Below are 19,331 nucleotides of genomic sequence, written 5' to 3' on the forward strand. Positions count from 1 at the left end.
GATGGAACCCAGATCTCACCCCAGCATCCAGTCCAGCAGTTCACTTTGCAATCAAGAGAAAGAATTAAAATATTAAATGCAGTTTGAACACCCAGAAGTGTAAAGAATGGCTAGAGATTTATAGAAACATCCCTACTATATGCTAAAATGCCACCATTCCAGATGGAAATGGATTTGTCTTCCTGTGTTACCTTCCCACTATTCTGTGGACTTTTGGTTTGCTGTTTTAACTCAGGAACTCACCAATCAATTGTTCCAGGTGTGTAGTTTTGATTGGAACAACTCCGGTTTAATTCCTTACTGATAGTTGCCATACCATCCATGCAAAGTCCATTTCCATTAGCAAACATGTATGGGAACACAGTCATCAAACATATGGGAGGAAAGGAATATTAATTTCATCATTAAGTGGTCTATGAAATGCATGCAACAGTCTGAAACCTAAGGCAATCTATACATTTTTAAAAGTAAAGTAACTTTTGGAAAGTACAGTTGTATGTGCTCCACATCTGTAGATAAAGGACTATGAAGCATTCAATTTTTAAAAGATTTCTTTTCAAATTTAAAAACAAGACAACTGAAATGATACTTCTCAAGAGGAAAGACTGCAGCAAAGTACACTTGATAACCTCTTGAGGATGTGAGGAGGGCTGGAGATGCATGCAGCAGTATATCAAGTACAAAACTGGTGATACCCAAGCAAAAAACTGGCCATTATACACGTGATGTTATCTTGCCTTTAAGTGCTGGCACAAATCTTCCTTTTAAATGGTCATATAAGGTTGTGGGAATATATAATCTGTAAATGATGACAAATATCCTTGCTCATCCTTAGCAAGCAAGGTCAGCAGAAAATAAAGGGATCTGCAGCCCACAGATTAGCAACAACTGTATTTGTACCAACTAGGAGGGGGACAGTATTAAACTGTACCCATTAATAAAGATGCTTTATGTCTTAAGCTCTTTCCTGTACACCTGCTGTGCCTGAAGGAGTAAATGATAAACACCAACTTCTGCAGGAATTTCTGAAAACAGGAAATAAATCTGATGAAAATAATTCCTCCCAGATTTGCCACTTTAAAACCAACCAGATGAAAACATCTTCTGTGGCCATGCTCTCAGCACACTGCGTAGTTTCTTTCATCAGTCTGTGACACAGTACCTAGAAATTATTTTTTCTTTCATATCACCACATCTTTAAAAATGTCAGCAGGAGTTTTGGTATCAAACCCTCAGTATCTCTAGGGCATTAAAGGGGTGCCATTTGTTTGTCTTGCACAGCTTCTAAGATTAGGGCCTTAGTGAGCAGGCAGAAGGACTTACCTGAATCTTCTCAGGCAGACAAATGTTATTCAGAGACAGAACACACCAGCTACTCTCTTAGATGTACCACAACACCATGTAAGGGAATAACATGTATAGAAAATATAAATATACTCTCTGGTGAACTGTAAAACACTTGGATTGAAAGATATGCCAGGAAAGGTGTGAGGCATTCAGCAGTCTGCAGACGTATATGAATATGCATCTTTGCATATAAATACAAAAGCATATTTGGCATATTGGTCTGGTATTTTAACCTGTCCTGCACACCCAGGCAGAACCAGGCAGTACAATATACTCATCTGGGCTCACCAGAGGTCTCATAATGAAAGAGTTGCAGCATGCCAGCAACTATGATTCGATGGAAAATGTCTGAGTTGCCAATATGCATAAATTTCTAAGGCTGGATTTCCTTTTCTCCACAACTTTTTGTGAAAACTTTACTGCTTGTTTCCTCTTAATGAAGAAACTCTAAGGTATATGTAGACTCAAAAGTAGTTTTTTATGGGTCTTGTTTTTCAGGGAAACTTCTTCACGGCCCTTTTTCAGACATTACAAATTCTCATGATAAATTATGACCAAAAAAATCTGAACTGCATCATCTGTACTTCCTATTGACATATCCTTCTCTCATGCACTGCTGAATAAAGCAAATATTCTTTACCTCTCTTTGCTTTGGATTTCATTCTTGTAAAGTAGAGCATTTCTCCTGTGCACTAGCTTTTTTTGGTGCTACCCTTACTAGATTTAACTGATATCCAAATATTAAAATTAGAAATCAAACTCTGTCCCTTGCCTAACATTGTGTGAAGACTGCTGGTTCTATCATCCTAAGATTTGTATTTTCTTATGTGCTTTGTTTCTGTCAGCATTTAAGGATAAAAGAATCAAATCAAGTGAAAGGAAATATGTCAATAAAATGTGAGGCTTATTAACATTAAAAATTGAGGAGATTCAATATTCCCAGGATACAAATACAACAAAAGTACAGAATTAAATAAATTATAATTTCTTCTACATTTGGTGATTAATTGTGTAACACATTAAGAAAAGAGGGTCATACAGAATACCATACTGGCAGTTCAGGGTGTACTAAATCATTAATTATATCCATAAATCATTGTGAGTATAGAATGTACTTTTGGTCTCACTCTTCTGAAGCATTTAGAGAAAGCAGAAGGCTAGAAAATTATCAATATCATCTGCATGAAAACTCAGTTTCATGTATTTGTCTGTCCATTTCCAGGATCTGGGATTTTAAGCAATTTAAGCAAAATCCAAAAAGAATTGTTGCATAAACTGGGAATCAGACATTTGCAATTTTACATAGAAATGTTATGTAATAATACCTCTAAAATATATGTTTGCACAATTACATCTGATGCACTGTATCTAAGGAGAGAGCCAGGATTATTTTAGTGGTAAAGGGAAAAAATAATATTGTTATTTTAGTTCGCATTTCCATTCACAATATAAGACCAGCCTTGTATCTTTCCAAATATATGAAAGACATCAATCCTTCATGTAATCATTATTTCTTATATCTTAAATAATGCTTTGAGAGCAGAAATGAGGAAAAACCCCAAACATTACCATCCAAATCCTTGTGTAGGATCATCCAGGAGCACACGAACTATGTACAAGAAACAGCTCAGTAGCTTGAGAGAGAAATTGAATAATCGTATTCTCAGACCTAGTTTTAAAGGAAAATAAAAGAAAATAAGTGCAGGGGTTTTAAAGTTTCACCAACCTTCAAGGTAATACTAAAAAGAACTAGAATAGTCCTGTAGTAAAAAGCAAATATCTATATAACTATATAGATATATATATATATATAGTATATATATGTGTGTGTATCTATAAGTCTGGGTTAAGACTCAGCCTGTTTTAATGTAAAGAACAATGCAGTCACTTGTTTGAAAGCTATTCTATGCTGTTAATCCTTACTGATGCCATTATGTGGGTCTTTGGTAGTTTGAAAAGTTCTGTTTCTTGGGAGGGGAACCAGAATTATTCAATGGTTTTTGAGATACAAGATACAGCAACAGGAAAAGACATACTTTCAACCACAGGCAGAGCATATGCAATGGCAAGCATTTAAATATTAATATCTAAAAGTCTTCATGTAGTAGCCTCACATACAGAATATATTAACTCTATTCCAACTTATAAAATATTAAACTGGAGTTATTTAATGCTGAAGTTGAATAACTATGCATTCAAGAATCAGGACATCTAAAAGTCATTCTGCATGTACAACTGAACTGAATCAACAACTTGTTCTACAGACCATATAAATATTGAGATGTTCTAACTGAATAGATATGCCACAAATACTATCACAAAATCTTGCACTATTTCCCAGAAACACAGATTTAATGCACAAAGACAGGAGTCCTTCAAAGGGATCCACATGGACACTTACTTCTATCCCATGGGAAATTTATTTCACTGCCAATTGGAGCCATTATCTACTGAAGTGGAACTTTTTTGTATTTTTATGTAATTTTGCAGTCATTAGAAGATTAAGGTTTGTATTTTTAGTACTGCTATTGAATTCAGCAGACTTCTTTGCTAGTGAGAATATTTGCATCTGACTCTTAGATGTAAGCATTCATTTACTAGTTAAGTTAAAACTGTCAGTTGACTAGTGTTAAGTGACTGGAGGTCACTTAAGCAGTAATTTTTTTTTAGTCTTGCAAACTGAGAGTTCAGTTCTGTGTGGTTCAGCCCTTCTATTCAAAGCAGAATACTCTGAGTCTTACCCAGATGTGACTTTCCTGGACCCAGTCACAGCAAGCACACTGTGCTTTATTTTTGTGTGCAAATACTTCAGCAGGTCTCCTAAACTCAATGTAATTATTTCTGTAGCTTTAGAATTGTGCAAATAATGCATAGCCAAAGCTGTGTGCATTTCCTTCTAAGGAGAGAATCACAATCATTTTATGGTAATAATGCTTTTTATTTTAAAGTTTACTCAGTCCTAAGTTCAAAATCAGCAGCTTACAGATAAAACTGATAAATCAGTCCTTATGTCTACTAGTTCCTTTCCCATTAAAACTCCATCTCTACAAACACAGAAAAATAGAAAATGGACTCTTAAATATTTTACCATGCAATTTCTGAGAGAAATCTTTAAGTTTATTACATAAAACTGCTTATTACTTTTAACTGTGAAGTTGCAGTTATCACATAAGAACTGGATGGACTTTTACAGCACCTTTTTTCTGTTCCTTTTTTCTGTGAACTAAGGATTAAAATCTGCTGTCCCTGAGAAATCCCACAGCTGTTACTGGCAATCGGGTTTGAGAACATTAACCTAAGGATTCCTGCTCCCCCATCAAGAGTAATTAGCCACAGACTATTTATTCCCAGAGGGAAGGAAGGAAGGATAGGACTGACAGACAGACTGATTAACTAACTAACTAACCAACTAACTAACTAACTAACCAACCTATTATTTGACTTAGTCAGTGCTGTGATCCTCATTTGCAGCTTTTTTGAAGTGTTGCTGAAAAAAACATGAATTGTTTGCTTGTCCTAAGCATTTTGAAGAAGTCTGCTGGAATATGAATGGTTGCCCTAACAACCATGTTATTACAACTAGAAAAGCAGATAATGTAAAAAAAAAAACCCTAATCCTAAACAAACAAACAAAAAAAAGCCTACCAATTTTGTGTTGTCTAACTTTCTTGGGCAAGTACAGAAGTCTGTTGGTTTTTTCCTGCTTTTTAGCTCTATAAATGTTATTCTTGGTGTGAAACATTTGTTTTCTGCATTGATAATGGCCTTGTTTCTAATCAACCTTTGAAATTATATATTGGTTTAAATGCCAGAAGAAAATGGTTCTTTTCTGATTAAAAGCTACATCAATACAGCAGACTGATGCTCCAGCCTGCTGCCTTCAACCCTTAACTCTCAAGTCTTAATTCTGCTAGATCTGGAACTCAGGCTCTGGATATCTCCATAGGAATGGCTGCTTCCCACAGAATGGGAGGCAGGGTTTTCAAACCATGCTTTCATTTAAGGGTTCCAGTCAGCACCTCTAGAGACTGCATTTTGTGGCTGGGGTTGTTTATAAAGCAAAGCAAAGTACAGGTTTTGTAGCGTAGGAGTTGATTGGGTCAGTTATTAAAATATAAATATGGAAGAACAGGCTTCAAGTCGATCCTGGGTCACCTCTGCTTGATCTCCGTGCCCCAGCCATTAGTAACATATGCAGCCACCTTGCTAAACTTTGGATAATTAATGCAGGCCTAAAAAATGCATTTTTTCTCTGACAGAAAGATTTTGCAGCCTCCTAGTTGGGGATTCACATGTGAGTTGGAAGCAATGCATGTGTTCCACTATCATGGAGATGTAGGATTTCAAATGTGGGAAGGAAGGGCACAAACACTACAGAAGGCATTTAAAACAGGTTTTCAATTATTATTCTGGTTCAAATGAAGCATTTCATATTTGTTTGCTTCCTGTCTATTTTTGTTCCGTATTTCACATTCTGTCAATGGATCAACATGGTCTGCTTGACTTAATTTCTTTTTCTCCATTCAGAGACAGATTGCTTAAGTAACAGGGTCATTGGCACAGAATATCTCTGTTTTAAATATGAGTGGTGCCTGAAAATTTCAGCTCCACCTGTTATGCAGTTATGTATTGTTTACTGGGAATGCAATTTCACTGTGTCTATGTAACAAAGTTGTTACACACTCTTGTCTTATTTAAAAGGAGAACTGATAATAACATTTTAAAATCTATTTGTTTTGTGAACTAAATATAACTGTCAAATCTTAACATCTCTTTCTCAGTTTAAACAAGTATTTGCTATTTTTTCAGGCATTTTTAAGTATAGAGGATACATTATATTTTACCACTTCTGACTGTGACTTTCACTTTTATTATAAATTCTTGATGCTCTCCTTGCATTCATTTTTGTAGATTAAACATCAGATTTAAATAGTTGGTCTAAACAGAGTGGCAGATACCAGATGAGTGTTTTAGAATCACCTCCCCTTATTCCTTTCCCATAAGTCACTAATATATTGTTGATTTTCAGCAAAATCATTTCAGTGGCAGCTGGCTTTAGGAGCTGGACCAAAATATACCCTTAATAATTCATATCCTAGTGATAGTTATCCCTTATTCCCTCTTCACTGACTTGAAACTTCCCTTATTTTTTCCCCTTGAGACTTACTGTTGGCTGTGATAATGCAGTGTGTGGTCCTGGCAAGTACAAGCAAGCCATGCTTGTATGACTATATAATTCACCATTTTCTCCTTTTTTTTTTTTTTTCCATTCTTTTTGGGGAGGGTGCTGAGTGATACCTTTTTATAATACTTTTTTATACATTGTTTGAATTTGATTAGATATTTGCTTGCAGAAGATTGGGTGGAAACTAGATTGGCATGAGACAGATGAAGGCTTGTTTTATCAGTTCATCAGTTTAAACAAAGATAATAATTAATAAAACAGTTGACATTTCAAGTTACTGGCCTATATGTGATTTAGATCAGAATAGTATTCTGTAGAAAATTCCTATAAATTCTAGACCTGACTGCTGAGGTTGGCAAAACTATGTGATATTATCAAGAACTGTTTGGTGAACAGGTTTGATTTAGTTGCACCATCCAAAGTATTTGCTGATCCTACTGTCAATTTTTTTCTCAATTACAGCAAGTCCATCTTTAATATGTGAAGAAAGTTTTCAGTGCTCTCACTGAGCACTGACTAAAATCTATTATCTCTATCAGCCCCCTGGTACCTCTGGGCAAGAGACTCCTCCTGTTTCAATGGAGTTGGAATGAGTACATGGGACTGAGTGGCAGGTTACTGTGTCAGCAGCAGCTTTTTGGAGACTTTCTTTGTGAAGATTCTGGTTCTGAGTACTTGGACAAGAACCAAGATCTGCATGAGCAGAAGGAGTATTTCAGTTTACTAATAGTGACTACTTTGGGCTGTTTTGTTGTTTCCTTCAGTGCTCTGATGGCTATCCACATTATTAAGATGAATTTCCCATGTGTGTCTAGGTAAGTGTAGTAAGTAATGCATTCCCCATGGATGAACCTCCAGAAACTTTGCTAAGCTTGATTCTCTAGATAAAAACCAGCAATTCATTCCAAAGCCTATATTGAAAATGTCAGTTATTCACAGCCCGGTGCCTTTTTTCTTTTTGCTTTCCTTTTAGAGGAGTATTATTCTTCCCACACTTGGAAAGCAAAAGAAGCTTAGCCAATAAAATTACCAAATTCTGTGATGTAAAGCTAGTATTTATTTATTGCTAGCTCTTACAGATAGAAGACTTTTTGGTTTGTCTTATTTTAAAAAGCTTGATCTAGTCACCCCAGTTTTGTTTGTTTGGGTATTTTCAGACTAATCAAAACATTTCTTTCCTTTATTTTTTCTGTCTTTTTCCAGACATAAAACCATGAAACAATTTCAGCTTTACAAAGGACAACATATATTCTTTATATTCCAAAAGCTTTATGTATAAAGCTATTGTAATTTTAGTTCTTTACAAATGAAAGGCAAAGAGAAGTAACTTCAGTCCTGTAACACAGAAGAAAATTAAGGTCAGTTACTGCTCTTCTGACCTATGAACACCACTGTTCTAACCAAGATTGGCCAATATTCCATGTCTCCACCCACCTGGACCAGCTGCATGGATGTATTTAAAAAGATTAACAGTTCCTCCACATTATTCTCTTTAAGCACATATGTCAATGAAGATGTATTTAGGTTAGACTATACTGTTAAGACTGTAAGCTAAGTTAGACAATAGGCTAATGACAAGGACTACATTTCTGAAGTACCACATCCCCAAAAGTCTCCTTTCCAATGTTTTTTTTCAGTGCAGATAAAGTTTGAAATTTTAGGAATACATAATAAAATAGAACACTCAAAAAGCTGGGTACTTTTGCAGCTTTTTTCCTTTACCACCTTAAGTATCTTTGCTTTCCTAGTCCCAAGGTCACGACTTATCAATGAGCACTGCTGCCAGAACAATGCAAATTAGTCAACTTGATCATGACACAAAAATAAAATCATTATTTTATTTAGCAATTCATGATGTCACTAATTGTTTGATCCTGCATGAGCACATTATTTTCAAGTTTAAATATTTAAACTCAGAAGAAAATTAATAACTTCACTGTTGCCTTCAACTGCATTTGATTTTACTTAAAGTATCACAAATATGCTTAACAGAAATTAATCCAACAGCTTACTTGATCTTTGGTTTTTGATGAAGAAGAGCTTTAATCTCTCTTTAAATGTATTTTCATTCATATAGAATTCAACTTGCACCCTGAAATAATAATAAAAAAAAGTATTAGGATTGGAAATGAAAGAAAATAAATCAAGATTTCAAAATAATTTGTTTCTCTAATCATCTGTTCTTGATATAAAACTGCAGGGACTTATAGTGAGTGTTCATCCAAAAGCTCAAGTGGTTGAATGACTAATATTGAAAGTTTAAAAAAAACCAAGCCAAATAAACAAACCCCCCCCCCCACCAAGCAGAAGACCCTTTGTTTATCCCCTTTACATGCAGAATAATTTTCACATTACTCGGACAGTATACACTGCAAAATAAGAAGGCTCTGTGCTTTTGGGATTTTCACTGGATGACTATTCTCCTATTTGCATCTTAGTAGCAAAGATTTCCCTACTTGATGTCCAGGTTAAGCCTCCCATCTCAATTGAACTCCCTCCCTGTAAAAGTGACATTTTAATGATCCTTCTTTCTACTACCTTGTTCACATTTCTGTTAAATGTTCATGTCTCAGTCCACTTCTTTGTACTCACCTATAATCAAACCATCATGTACCAAACAAAACCACCCTCTCTGAACTTGTTTTTGTCACTATGAAATAGTGAGAGCTGAAAGCGAAATTATGTTGCAAACCCCCAATATCGTACAGAAAATAACTCTCCTCCTAATTATATTAAAGCATCAGGGACATCTTTCCTCCATTCCCTTAGATCTGCCTGGATGTAATTCATCTGTCTGTCCCTCAGTGCAAACTGAGTACCACTCAATAGTTACACAGACTAAAAGAGAGAACTGTTGCAGGGACTGGCCAGGCAGGACGGTGTGTATTAGTTCTGTAGAAAAACTCAGGCTGTTCAGAGCTGTGGAGCTCCAGTGCTTGCTGGAAGATGAGAGCAGCATTAGTTTCCTTCTCACTGAAGTCCCTGCTCTACCCACTTTACTGAATCTCCCTCCCCCAGCAATGAATCTCTACCCCAGCACATCTGTGCCTTCCTGAGAAGCCAGAGCTCAGCTGGAGAAGGTCTGTTATTGCTGAAGAATAAAGTAACACCACACAAGTGAGTTACTTCCCTACATCTCCCTTTCTCTGTAGATCATCATGTTTTGCACAGCTGCATGTACTTTTTCTGTTCATAAGCATGCTTGAACTTTATTTCAGCATTTCTTCTCAGCAGTCTTTCAACAAATAACTGTACTTCCACCACTTGGTTTTATGTGTAGTCATATTTTTCTAGCAGAATCCTGACTTTAGTTTTTCCCTTCCTGCATGTGAAGCCCTTTGCTGAAACAATTTTTGTACAATATACAGTTATCTGTAGTGTCTCTAAAATAGTTGTCTATTCCAGATATTTCTGTACACTTACAGAATTGGAGAGTTGTTCACTTAAAGGCTTAGAATGCATGGCATCTCAGGCAATGTGACTTTTCATGCCTGCTTATCACCAGATGTTCAGGCATATCACTTTGTAGGACAGGGTCATAAAAAGAAGGCTCTATGATTCACTCAGTGAAGTCAGTTAATTTTAACTAGATATTGTCTTTGGTGTGTTTTACTGTAGTGTTCCTTGTAGGATGGGTAATTACACTACTTCCTATTCAGAGGAAGTACAAACACAACCTTATTTTTAAATATCTATTTTCCAAGGTACTTACTGTCATTAATGCAGTGACAGTTTTAGTGGGAAACATCTCCCATGATTTGGCAGCTGCCACATGCTAAGTGTACATACTTAATCTTCAAGGATATATTTCAGGAGGTAAACAAAGTGGCACAAGCTATTGAAGTACAGGATGTTATTGAAAAGATGCATGGTGTTCTTTTTTTTTTTTTTTTAACACATTCTGAATTAATCTATTAGGGTTTTGGTAAGAAAATTTCAGTAATCACTTACCGTGCAAAAGCAACAGGTTAACAGTGGGCCATGATTTAACGATAAAGAGGGAAGAGGATGTGGAAGCTAATCACCCTCCTATCACCAGCAATGTGAATTGCTCTGATAGCCTTCTAACAGCTGTCTACTTGGCTTTTCTTAGAAATCTGTGCTCACAGCAGACTGGGATTCCACAGTGCAGCAGTTTCCATGGCAAAATGGATTACGATTGCTGCTCATGCCAGTTCTGTGGCTCCTTCTCCCACCCCTGACTTTTTTTAAACTTTAGTACAAAGTGTAGAGGCCTTCTCCTTTAGCAGAAATACATTATCACACATCTGTAATCAATGCACTTTCTTCATACTCTGGCTACCAGAGAAAATTTCACTTTGTTTCTTGAAGGTTGCTATTTACTAAGTAAAGTATGACTGGCTGAAGGAGCCCCTGGCAAGGACAGAAATCTCTAGATACAGCTCTTTCCAACACTGCTTTTTATTTCTAAGGAGAACACTCATTCTACTTGAATGTTTATTACAGTCTTCTAATGGTTAATATTTTACCTCAAGTATTTGCTCTTTTCTCTATTTTTCCCACTATGAAGTGTAACCTAGAAAAGGAGGCTTTTTGGAACCTACAAAAAATAAATTCTGATCACCCACTGAAATATTGAGAACATTTTGTAGCAGTAGTAGTAAAGGGCTTGAACAAGATTTTTCTGGACTAAATTAGTACAAGTTATCAAGGATGTTTCAAGTGAGGGAGTGAAATTCTTGTGACACACTTATATAAAACTTGATTACTCTGTTGCAGGATATTTGAAATTTGATTCCAAGCAAATGGTTTTGAAACATGGCCCACCATGCAGATCAGGATGATAGCACATGTACATGCAGATCACCTGGCCTACAGAATAGATTTGGATTTATTCTGTATTTAGAGTAGAGTTTCAACAATTTGTGCTTCACGTTTATCTTCCTGTAAAAGACAGTCCACCCTAACCAGAAGGAAGTCAAGCAGAAGGATTAAAATGCTATTCCTTAATGGCGGTTACAGACAGAGAAATGGCTGATGAATGTAAGGATTTTGTTTTTGCATCAATTAATAGCTTCAGAAATTTTCAGTACATTGGATATTCCATGAAAAGCTGATTTTGAAAGTTAAAAGAACAGGCCTTATACTTTACTGACTCTTAGCTCAGCTGTGTTGAAAACGCACAAATACCTGATGCACTTGTAGCAAAATCTACTGAAGTTGCATTATTGTCCTGAAAACACAGTGTGGTGTGTTAAAGCTCAATACCATTGGTACTGGCCTTCACAAGTTTAAGCCCAGAGAACAGTGATGTCACTGAAATAATTTCAAATCTTTTAAACTGTAAGAATAATCTTGAAGTACCCCAAGTCCAAATACACGCTGCATTGTAACAATTCAGTTAAGATGCAATTTGAGAAGTACATTTTAATGTAATACAAAGTATAGCAGAAAAATCCTAATTCCTGCTAAGGACACTAATGCAGAGCACTACTGGTGGCTGTAAAACACTGGGACCAATTTGTAGCTCTCTGGCTACTTAACTCATTTTTCCTGAATTTTTCAATTACTATTTACAATGTTATTGTAACCCCAAAGCCACACCTTCCAAGAGTAACAGTATTATCTTGCACCCTCAAAGCTACAAATAGTCTTTCTTTTCTGTTAAAAAACAGAGTTGGCAGAAATAATCACTTCACAAATGAAAGTATGAGCTGGATTTCTCACTATGTGCATGCCAAGAGCTGTAAATGTTTATGCTTATTGATGCTGGAATCAAGAAAAGGTATTAAGTGTACAAACAGAGCCAATCTGAAGAAAAATACTTACATTTATTTAAAGCCATAGTTTTAGAAACTGATATCTCGTATTTTCCTACAAAGAAGGCTTTGTAATAGAGAAAGAATATAGGAGTTTTTACCTGGGATTTGCCAATTCAATATATGTGAAATCCTTTTAGATTTCAGACTTGAAAGCTTATTATGTAGGGTATAGACAGGTGCTTAAAAATGAAGCACTTGAACTGCTAAAGTGAGCTGCTATCATCAGATCTTATTTTACTGCAATGAAAAAAGAAATAGGCTTTTTTTTTTTTCTTAGAGCTTTCATTAAAAGGATTAGTGTGTTTTAAGGATGACTGCAATGGGTAACATTTCTGTTTGAAGTTTTGCAAGTTATGAAACACTCAGAATTCTGTTTCAAAAGCACAGCAAGCACACTTACTGAAGGTGTTTGCCATGCACTGGGCTGATGAAATCCAACTTTTGCAACATGGTCCTGCACTTTCTTAAACATGATTCTAACAAGTGCAGAGTACTTAAAAATGACAGGTATAAGGTCATTTTCTGATAGAGATTTTTATCAGTTTAGTAGGAAGAAGCTAATAAATATTTTTAAGAACTCTGCAGAACTGTATTTGTGTAATATTTTCTTGCAGATTCTTTATGATTTCTCACACTGGGAAACTACATGACAGAACACAGGTTTCACAGGGATTTTTACTTAGAAGCTGCCTTTCCTATCAGTGAATCTCAGTTAAAGTCTTTAGTGATATTTTTCCAGCATATCTATATTCACGTGATTATGTAATTGAATGTTAACTAATAGATTTACAGATACCAGGTGTTACCAGTGTCACTGTAAATAATCCTCTGCAGTAATGAAACAGAATAGTATAAACTGAGTTAATAACAAGCTATAAAATAAAAGATTAACGATGCATAAATAATCTTAGAGATTAGAACTGTATCTTGTGCTCAAATTCTTTTCAGTGTCTCCTTTACATAAGTGCTGCTTTGATTGAAACAAAACTAAGACACATCAGAAAACTGACCAAACCAAATTTTTTCAGGTTGCACTAAGTAAAAATTTGTATCTGCAACCACAAAAAAATACTTTCTATGTCAAGGCAAACTTTTCCTTTACTTCACTGTTCAGCCATCAAAATTCTAAAAAATACAGCCCTTAATTATCTTCCTTACAATTTAAATACATTTGTCTGTATTTTTATGGATATAAATAGAAATGTATCTTGAAATCTGATTGTAGCCAGCTTCATGCTCCTTTTTGCAATCAGCTGGCCCCAGTAACATAAAACTGTCTTTGTGAAACCGATACAGGTCTACGGCAGCAATTCAATATTGCAGCAACAGACAGAGGAAATGACATTATCAAACATTTCTGTGGAAAATATCTTCATTTTTTCATTCTTTTGAAGGAAGGACTTTTAAGGGAAGACTAATAGCAAGAGATGAGACTCAGCAGCAGGTATGCATGCTTTTTAATCAATTAATAATACCTTTCTCTTAATCCCTTATTCACAGTCTTGCACATTCAGAAAGGAAATTATTATCTCATTCCTGCACTCATAAAAATCCAGCAAGAATTCACCATTCTAGTAATGGTGCAGTAATAAAAGAATTTACAATCTGTATTAATTGTCATTAGAAATTTTCTTTAAGTAGAAAATACTATGATGCTTTAATATGGGAAAAAGAAATCTCGAAGTATCTTCCCTCACACATCTGACTTTTTACTGCAAATATACTTTTTTGTTGCAAATCTATGAGCAGAGGTGAGAAAGTTAATAAAACAAATGTGAATGATGCATTAAGAAATAGTGCACTTTGAAGCTAAAGTTTTAAAGAAAACCACTGTAGGAAGATGCTTGATAAATTCAGTAGGTTTTTTTAAAACTCTTTTTTCCATAAAAGGTGGGGAAATGGATATTTTAAAATGTTTTTATTGCATGTAAAAATAGCTCTTTTTAACTTCTGGGCAAAAATACTTCACATGTAGGATACATACAGCACAGAGCTGCTGCAATGAAAATCCATTATGCAAGGTTTTTTACTGGGTAAGTCTGAGGAATGGGATATGCTCCATGAGTTTGATTCCAGGCACTGTTCAGTTTTATGGAGTTCTGCCAATTAACCAGACCTGAAGAGCAGGAAGGTTGATTTGTCACTTTTTTTCTTTTTATAATAGTAGCAAGTACTTGTCCAAAAAAGACTTGAACCAAATTTATTGAAATCAAGCATTCTGTGGTAACTCCCTTCTGTCAGGCTGGGTTTAACTCTGTATTAGAGCATAAAGCTCAAAATACAAAGTAACCCATTGCAAGATATTTTTTCATACTCTATTCCTCTGTATCACAACTGCTCCTCCCTTATCAGCTGTTGATCTTCTAACACAAAGATCCCTCCCCTGCACTCCAGCACTCTCCCTGTCCCCTCCCTGAGAGGTGAAGCACACACAGGGTCAGGCAGTTTGCACGAGCACCTCACACACAGAAATTACTGTTCTTACAGCAACAACACATCTCAAGTTGCTGATTTAAAATTTAACAGTACTTTCTACTGCAGGATTTTAATGCTGATCACTGCACACCTTTCATTTGAAGTTACTTACTTTTGCTTACCAAACTTCTGTATGTTGTAATGCTGCCAATTAATTGTTATCTCTGTAAGACTTGTTCTCTCAAGAAAACCCCTTAGTTATTTTCCCAAGTAGACACCCTGAAGACAGTCTGCAGGGTCAGGGGTAACTTTAGGGGTTTAGTAGCCCTCCATCTATTTACCTTCTTGCCCCCAGCCTCTTCCTTTGGTCCTCTGAAACCTTTTTCCTGCTACTTCGTCCACTCTCACTGTCCACAATTTACTATTCACAGTCCTCTCATTCCACCTCCTCCATCCTCCAAATTTTAAGAAAGCTTCCATTTCCTCCTTGAACAGTTCCTTTTCTTTATTTCCTTGAAGATTTCACCCTTTCTTCCTCTGTGGACTACACAGTTTCACTGTCTCCCTTGAAAACACTGAGGAAATGGCACACTGTCACACCTGTGGGGCTTTTCCTTTGCTCTACTTCCCTACACAGACCTTTGCTTTCAACATGCTTTTCTTCCTTACACTCTCACCATCTGGAATTGTAACTCAGGCTCTGGGCTTTACTACTCTTAAAGTTATCATTTCATGACTTTGAGAAATCTGTCTTTTGAGATGTTTATCTTTTCTCTCCTCTTTAATTATTCCATCAACTTTCAGCCTACTTCCACTATTGCACACTAGGGTAGCCAACAAATATCAAGGCTTTAATAAATTAACTCAGCAGCACTGCCTAAATGCCACATAGGCATCTCAGTTTTGGTGCTATGGCCCTTAAAAATCCTTCTTCCTCAAGCCAAACAAACTTAATGGTGACCACTTGTGAAAATATCCACTCTATGTCCAAAATACATGGATGGTAGTGAGGGAGTTGAGTCACTCCTACCCAAACACTTAACATGTGATGTTATTTCTCTGTAGATATTATTTTAGTAAGTTTTGATTCATTTTGCTCCCCATTTAACACTTTTCTCTTACAAAGCAAGCAGTAAACAGGATGAGGGACATTGTCATGGAGATTATCCAGATAAAGATAGAAACAGGTGTTCAGAGAAATAACAGCCTTAAACTGTTCTGGTAGATTTTGTTATGTCTAAAATATTACATGAATTAAAATCTTAGAGACTCACTGCTTACTTTAGATATGGCAGTTTACCAGTCCAGACACCTTTCTTACACATAAGAAATACCTGTGAATGAACGTGCCATCTTTGCCTGTTTTCTTGCTTGGTTGGTTTGGGGGGTTTTTGTGTAGGTGTGTTAGTCCAGAGCTTAAATCAGCAAAAGACACCGTGTGAACTTTGGTCTCCTGTTAACAAGAGAAAGGATAAGCCCATGCCTTGACCTCAAGGATGCTGAACAAACTCTTCTCCCTTTGGTGCCTTGCAAGTGACTCAAATTAGCTCCTGATTACCACAGAAATTCAAATCACTATTTACTTAAACTCTGCTTCTCCTCTCTAAGTCTCTGACTGCTCTGTTACTCCTCTTCTGTAAGTTATCTTTTACTTCTCATTTTTCAGAATTTCATCTTTTCAAAAATAGCAAGTAGAACAAGGCTGAGAGCCTTGGTATCCTCACAGATTAGATGGCTAATCCCAGTTTTATTCTTACTTTGAAATTAAGAGATTTAATTTTCTGAAATCGCAGCAGAAGGAAGAAGTAAAAAAGCAGATGGATAGAAAAATCAAAAAAAAAGGAACAAAAAACTTTGTGGGTGAATTCCAATCTGTCATTTTTAAGTATTACATGACCAAGTGTAAAACATCATTTTAAGTAAGTCTCATTAATATGTCACCTGAAACCAGAACCCTCTTCCTAATAGTTTTGATCCAATGTACACTGAGATTAATGGAATATTCTATTCACTTAAAGCTGAGTAAAATAATCAAATACTAAAAATATTCAAACTAGATATTTTACTATTGCTTTAAGCATTTAATTAGTATTTTTCTCCCAAAAGAAAGGTAATTTTCTTTCTATGTCAACTGTACAATGCATTTTACATAAAACTGGGAGGTCAGTAGAGCATATCTACATATTGATTTTAATATAATTCCACAGCTTTTTATTGTCACCATCTTGTTCTATTATTACTTCTGTTTGCTAGCTTTTCTTCTTTTGTTCTTTTTTACTGTATTATGCTAGTTATACTTGGCAGTCTTCAATTATAGCCAACAATTTATTCAGTGTTTCTTGAAAAAAATGCACAGTATAATTACATCAAGTCAGAAAAACAAATTTCAAAGGCTTTGGGTTTTTTTTTCCAAATTCAAATATTAGTATTTAGTAAGCTATTCTACATTTTTACCAATGACATAGTAAATTATGGGGGAGTATTAGCTTCACCTACCCAAAAGGAAATGGAACTTTATGAAAAATAGTCTTAAACTACAGCATTCAGTGCGAATTTACATCATCTTATACAAAGTCTTAGCCACTGATTAACATTTCATAAGGAGAGAAGTTTCAGAAATGCAATGTTCTAAGATAGAAATGTCAACATGTCATGTCAAAAACATGTCCCTTTTTTCCCCTCTGAAAATTGTTTTGTTCAATGAGGTAATTATATTTTGTATTTTCTTTACTGTTCTTTAAGTAGAAAATAGACTTGTTTTTTCCAAGAAAAATGCATTAATCAACCAAAGTACTGCTTTGTTTTCATTTCAATTTTAGTACTAGCTGGGATTTTTGACCCAATTAAAACAGAATGTGCCTTCCACATTTCCTGGGATGTGATAATAATGATGCCTCAAAACATGACTCACATAATTCCCTCAAAAACTATTCACTGTGCTTCAGAAAAAATCCTGCAGGTAAAATTCACCTCCAGTGAAAGTCTGGTACTCAGTCTACAACTCACCCTTGCACATTCTGCAAAGGCAATCCAGGTATGAGCTACATCTTCAGATATCAGTGGCCTCATTGTCAAGTCATAGGAAAGTAAGCAGTGAAATTCCTAAGACACAATAAACTTCATATATTTAGATTTGACTTAACCAGAATGAAGTTTTAGTCTTCAGTGCTCTCATCTGCAGTCTGTGTGTGCATCTCCACACCTGTGATACACACATCTTTGGTTCTGATTATCTGACCTCTTGGCTGTTTCCTCCAGCTCAGAAAGTGCTCAATTTCACTCCCTGTTACCACCTTTGCCACCTACTCCTTTCCTCCCATCCCTAATCCTCACAACTTCCTCCTGCCACCCCCCAGCTGTCAGCAGAAGTGCTTTGTCACCTCCTCATCCCCTCTGGAGAGGGAGATGATGAGTGTGGAATAAGTGCCAAAGCTGCTCTCCAGGGCCCTCTGCAGCAGAGTCGCTCAGAGCAGCTCACACAGCACAAATAAGGCTGGCTGAGGAGTGCTGTGTGGAAGGTAAATCCTTGTACATACCTACAACACAATGTAAACATTTATATAGGACTGACAAGTTAAGATTACTGTACTTCCAAAGAAATTGCCTGAAAACTGTGCTTGACAGGTGCCTTGTAGTGCAACAGAGTGTAAATAAGTCTGGCAGTCCAAATCACAATTGTAGCAGTAATCCACAAAGGCCAAAATGATAGCACTTATTATTTCTCCAGTTGTGTCTTTAAAAAAACCCCACAACTATAAGACAAACAAACAGAAACATAAAAGCATGAGAAAAAAATGTTACAAAGGAGTCCTAGCGAGCAACCACCACAAAAAGGCTTAAGCACAGTTTGGTGGAAGCAGTAGCAAAGCCTTATGATGTGGCAAATAAAAGCAGCTCCCCAGGATTTCAGTGTCTGTAGTAGCAAGTACACAGTGTCATCAGGCTCAGGCTGCTGGAACAGAGGGGCACAAAGTTCCCTTTCTCCTGCAGCCTGCAGAGCAGCAAACAGCAGCCCTGAAAGGAGCACAGGGCCAAGCCCTGGGCTTTGGTTTGAGCTCACTATTAAAGAGTTGCTGCCAGAGTCTGGCAATGCAGAGGGACTCAGGACATGAGTTGTATGACTGATAAACTTGCAGGCAAAGGTATACACAACTTGGGAAAAGTGTGTGTGTATGTATGTGTGTGTGTCTGTGTGTCTGTGTGTCTGTGTGTGTGTGTGTGTGTGTGTTCAGCATGGACTCTTTTTTAAGTATAGATTTAGCATCTCTGCAGAAGCAGCAAAATCATTAAGGATTACACAGCTGCATGCCTTCACTTAATCAGTCATCTGTTGGATACCTATCAGGCTTTCAGGACAGTCATCTAGGCAGTTTTTAGTTTATAGAGGCAGTAGCTGTTTAATTTACACTTAGAACTAGACAGTTCTTTATTTATGAACACGTAGTTTACTGGTCTCAACAATGCAATTGTTTGCCAGCTATCATTAAATCTATCAGTAGTGCCCAACCAACACTTGATTTGCTCATTACCAGATAAACCACCAGTACAGATTTGTGTACAAACCAGATATAAACTCCAAGTCACCCAAATCAGGTTGTGCT

At 36.2% G+C, this 19,331-nt stretch overlaps 1 protein-coding gene across 4 annotated transcripts in view; it reads right to left on the reverse strand.

Moving 5' to 3' along the window:
• KCNT2 (potassium sodium-activated channel subfamily T member 2) overlaps positions 1-19,331 on the reverse strand; it is a 111,819-nt gene that overhangs the window by 75,818 nt on the left and 16,670 nt on the right. For all 4 annotated transcript variants that reach the window (XM_056498206.1, XM_056498209.1, XM_056498207.1 and 1 more), the window contains exons 2-4: positions 8,545-8,624; positions 2,917-3,016; positions 244-300 (exon numbers count right to left, since the gene is read on the reverse strand). In XM_056498206.1, the coding sequence (XP_056354181.1) occupies positions 244-300; positions 2,917-3,016; positions 8,545-8,624 (237 nt within the window). The remainder of the gene's footprint in view (positions 1-243; positions 301-2,916; positions 3,017-8,544; positions 8,625-19,331) is intronic.

Source organism: Oenanthe melanoleuca, chromosome 8, assembly GCF_029582105.1.
Source record: "Oenanthe melanoleuca isolate GR-GAL-2019-014 chromosome 8, OMel1.0, whole genome shotgun sequence".
Lineage (NCBI taxonomy): Eukaryota > Metazoa > Chordata > Aves > Passeriformes > Muscicapidae > Oenanthe > Oenanthe melanoleuca.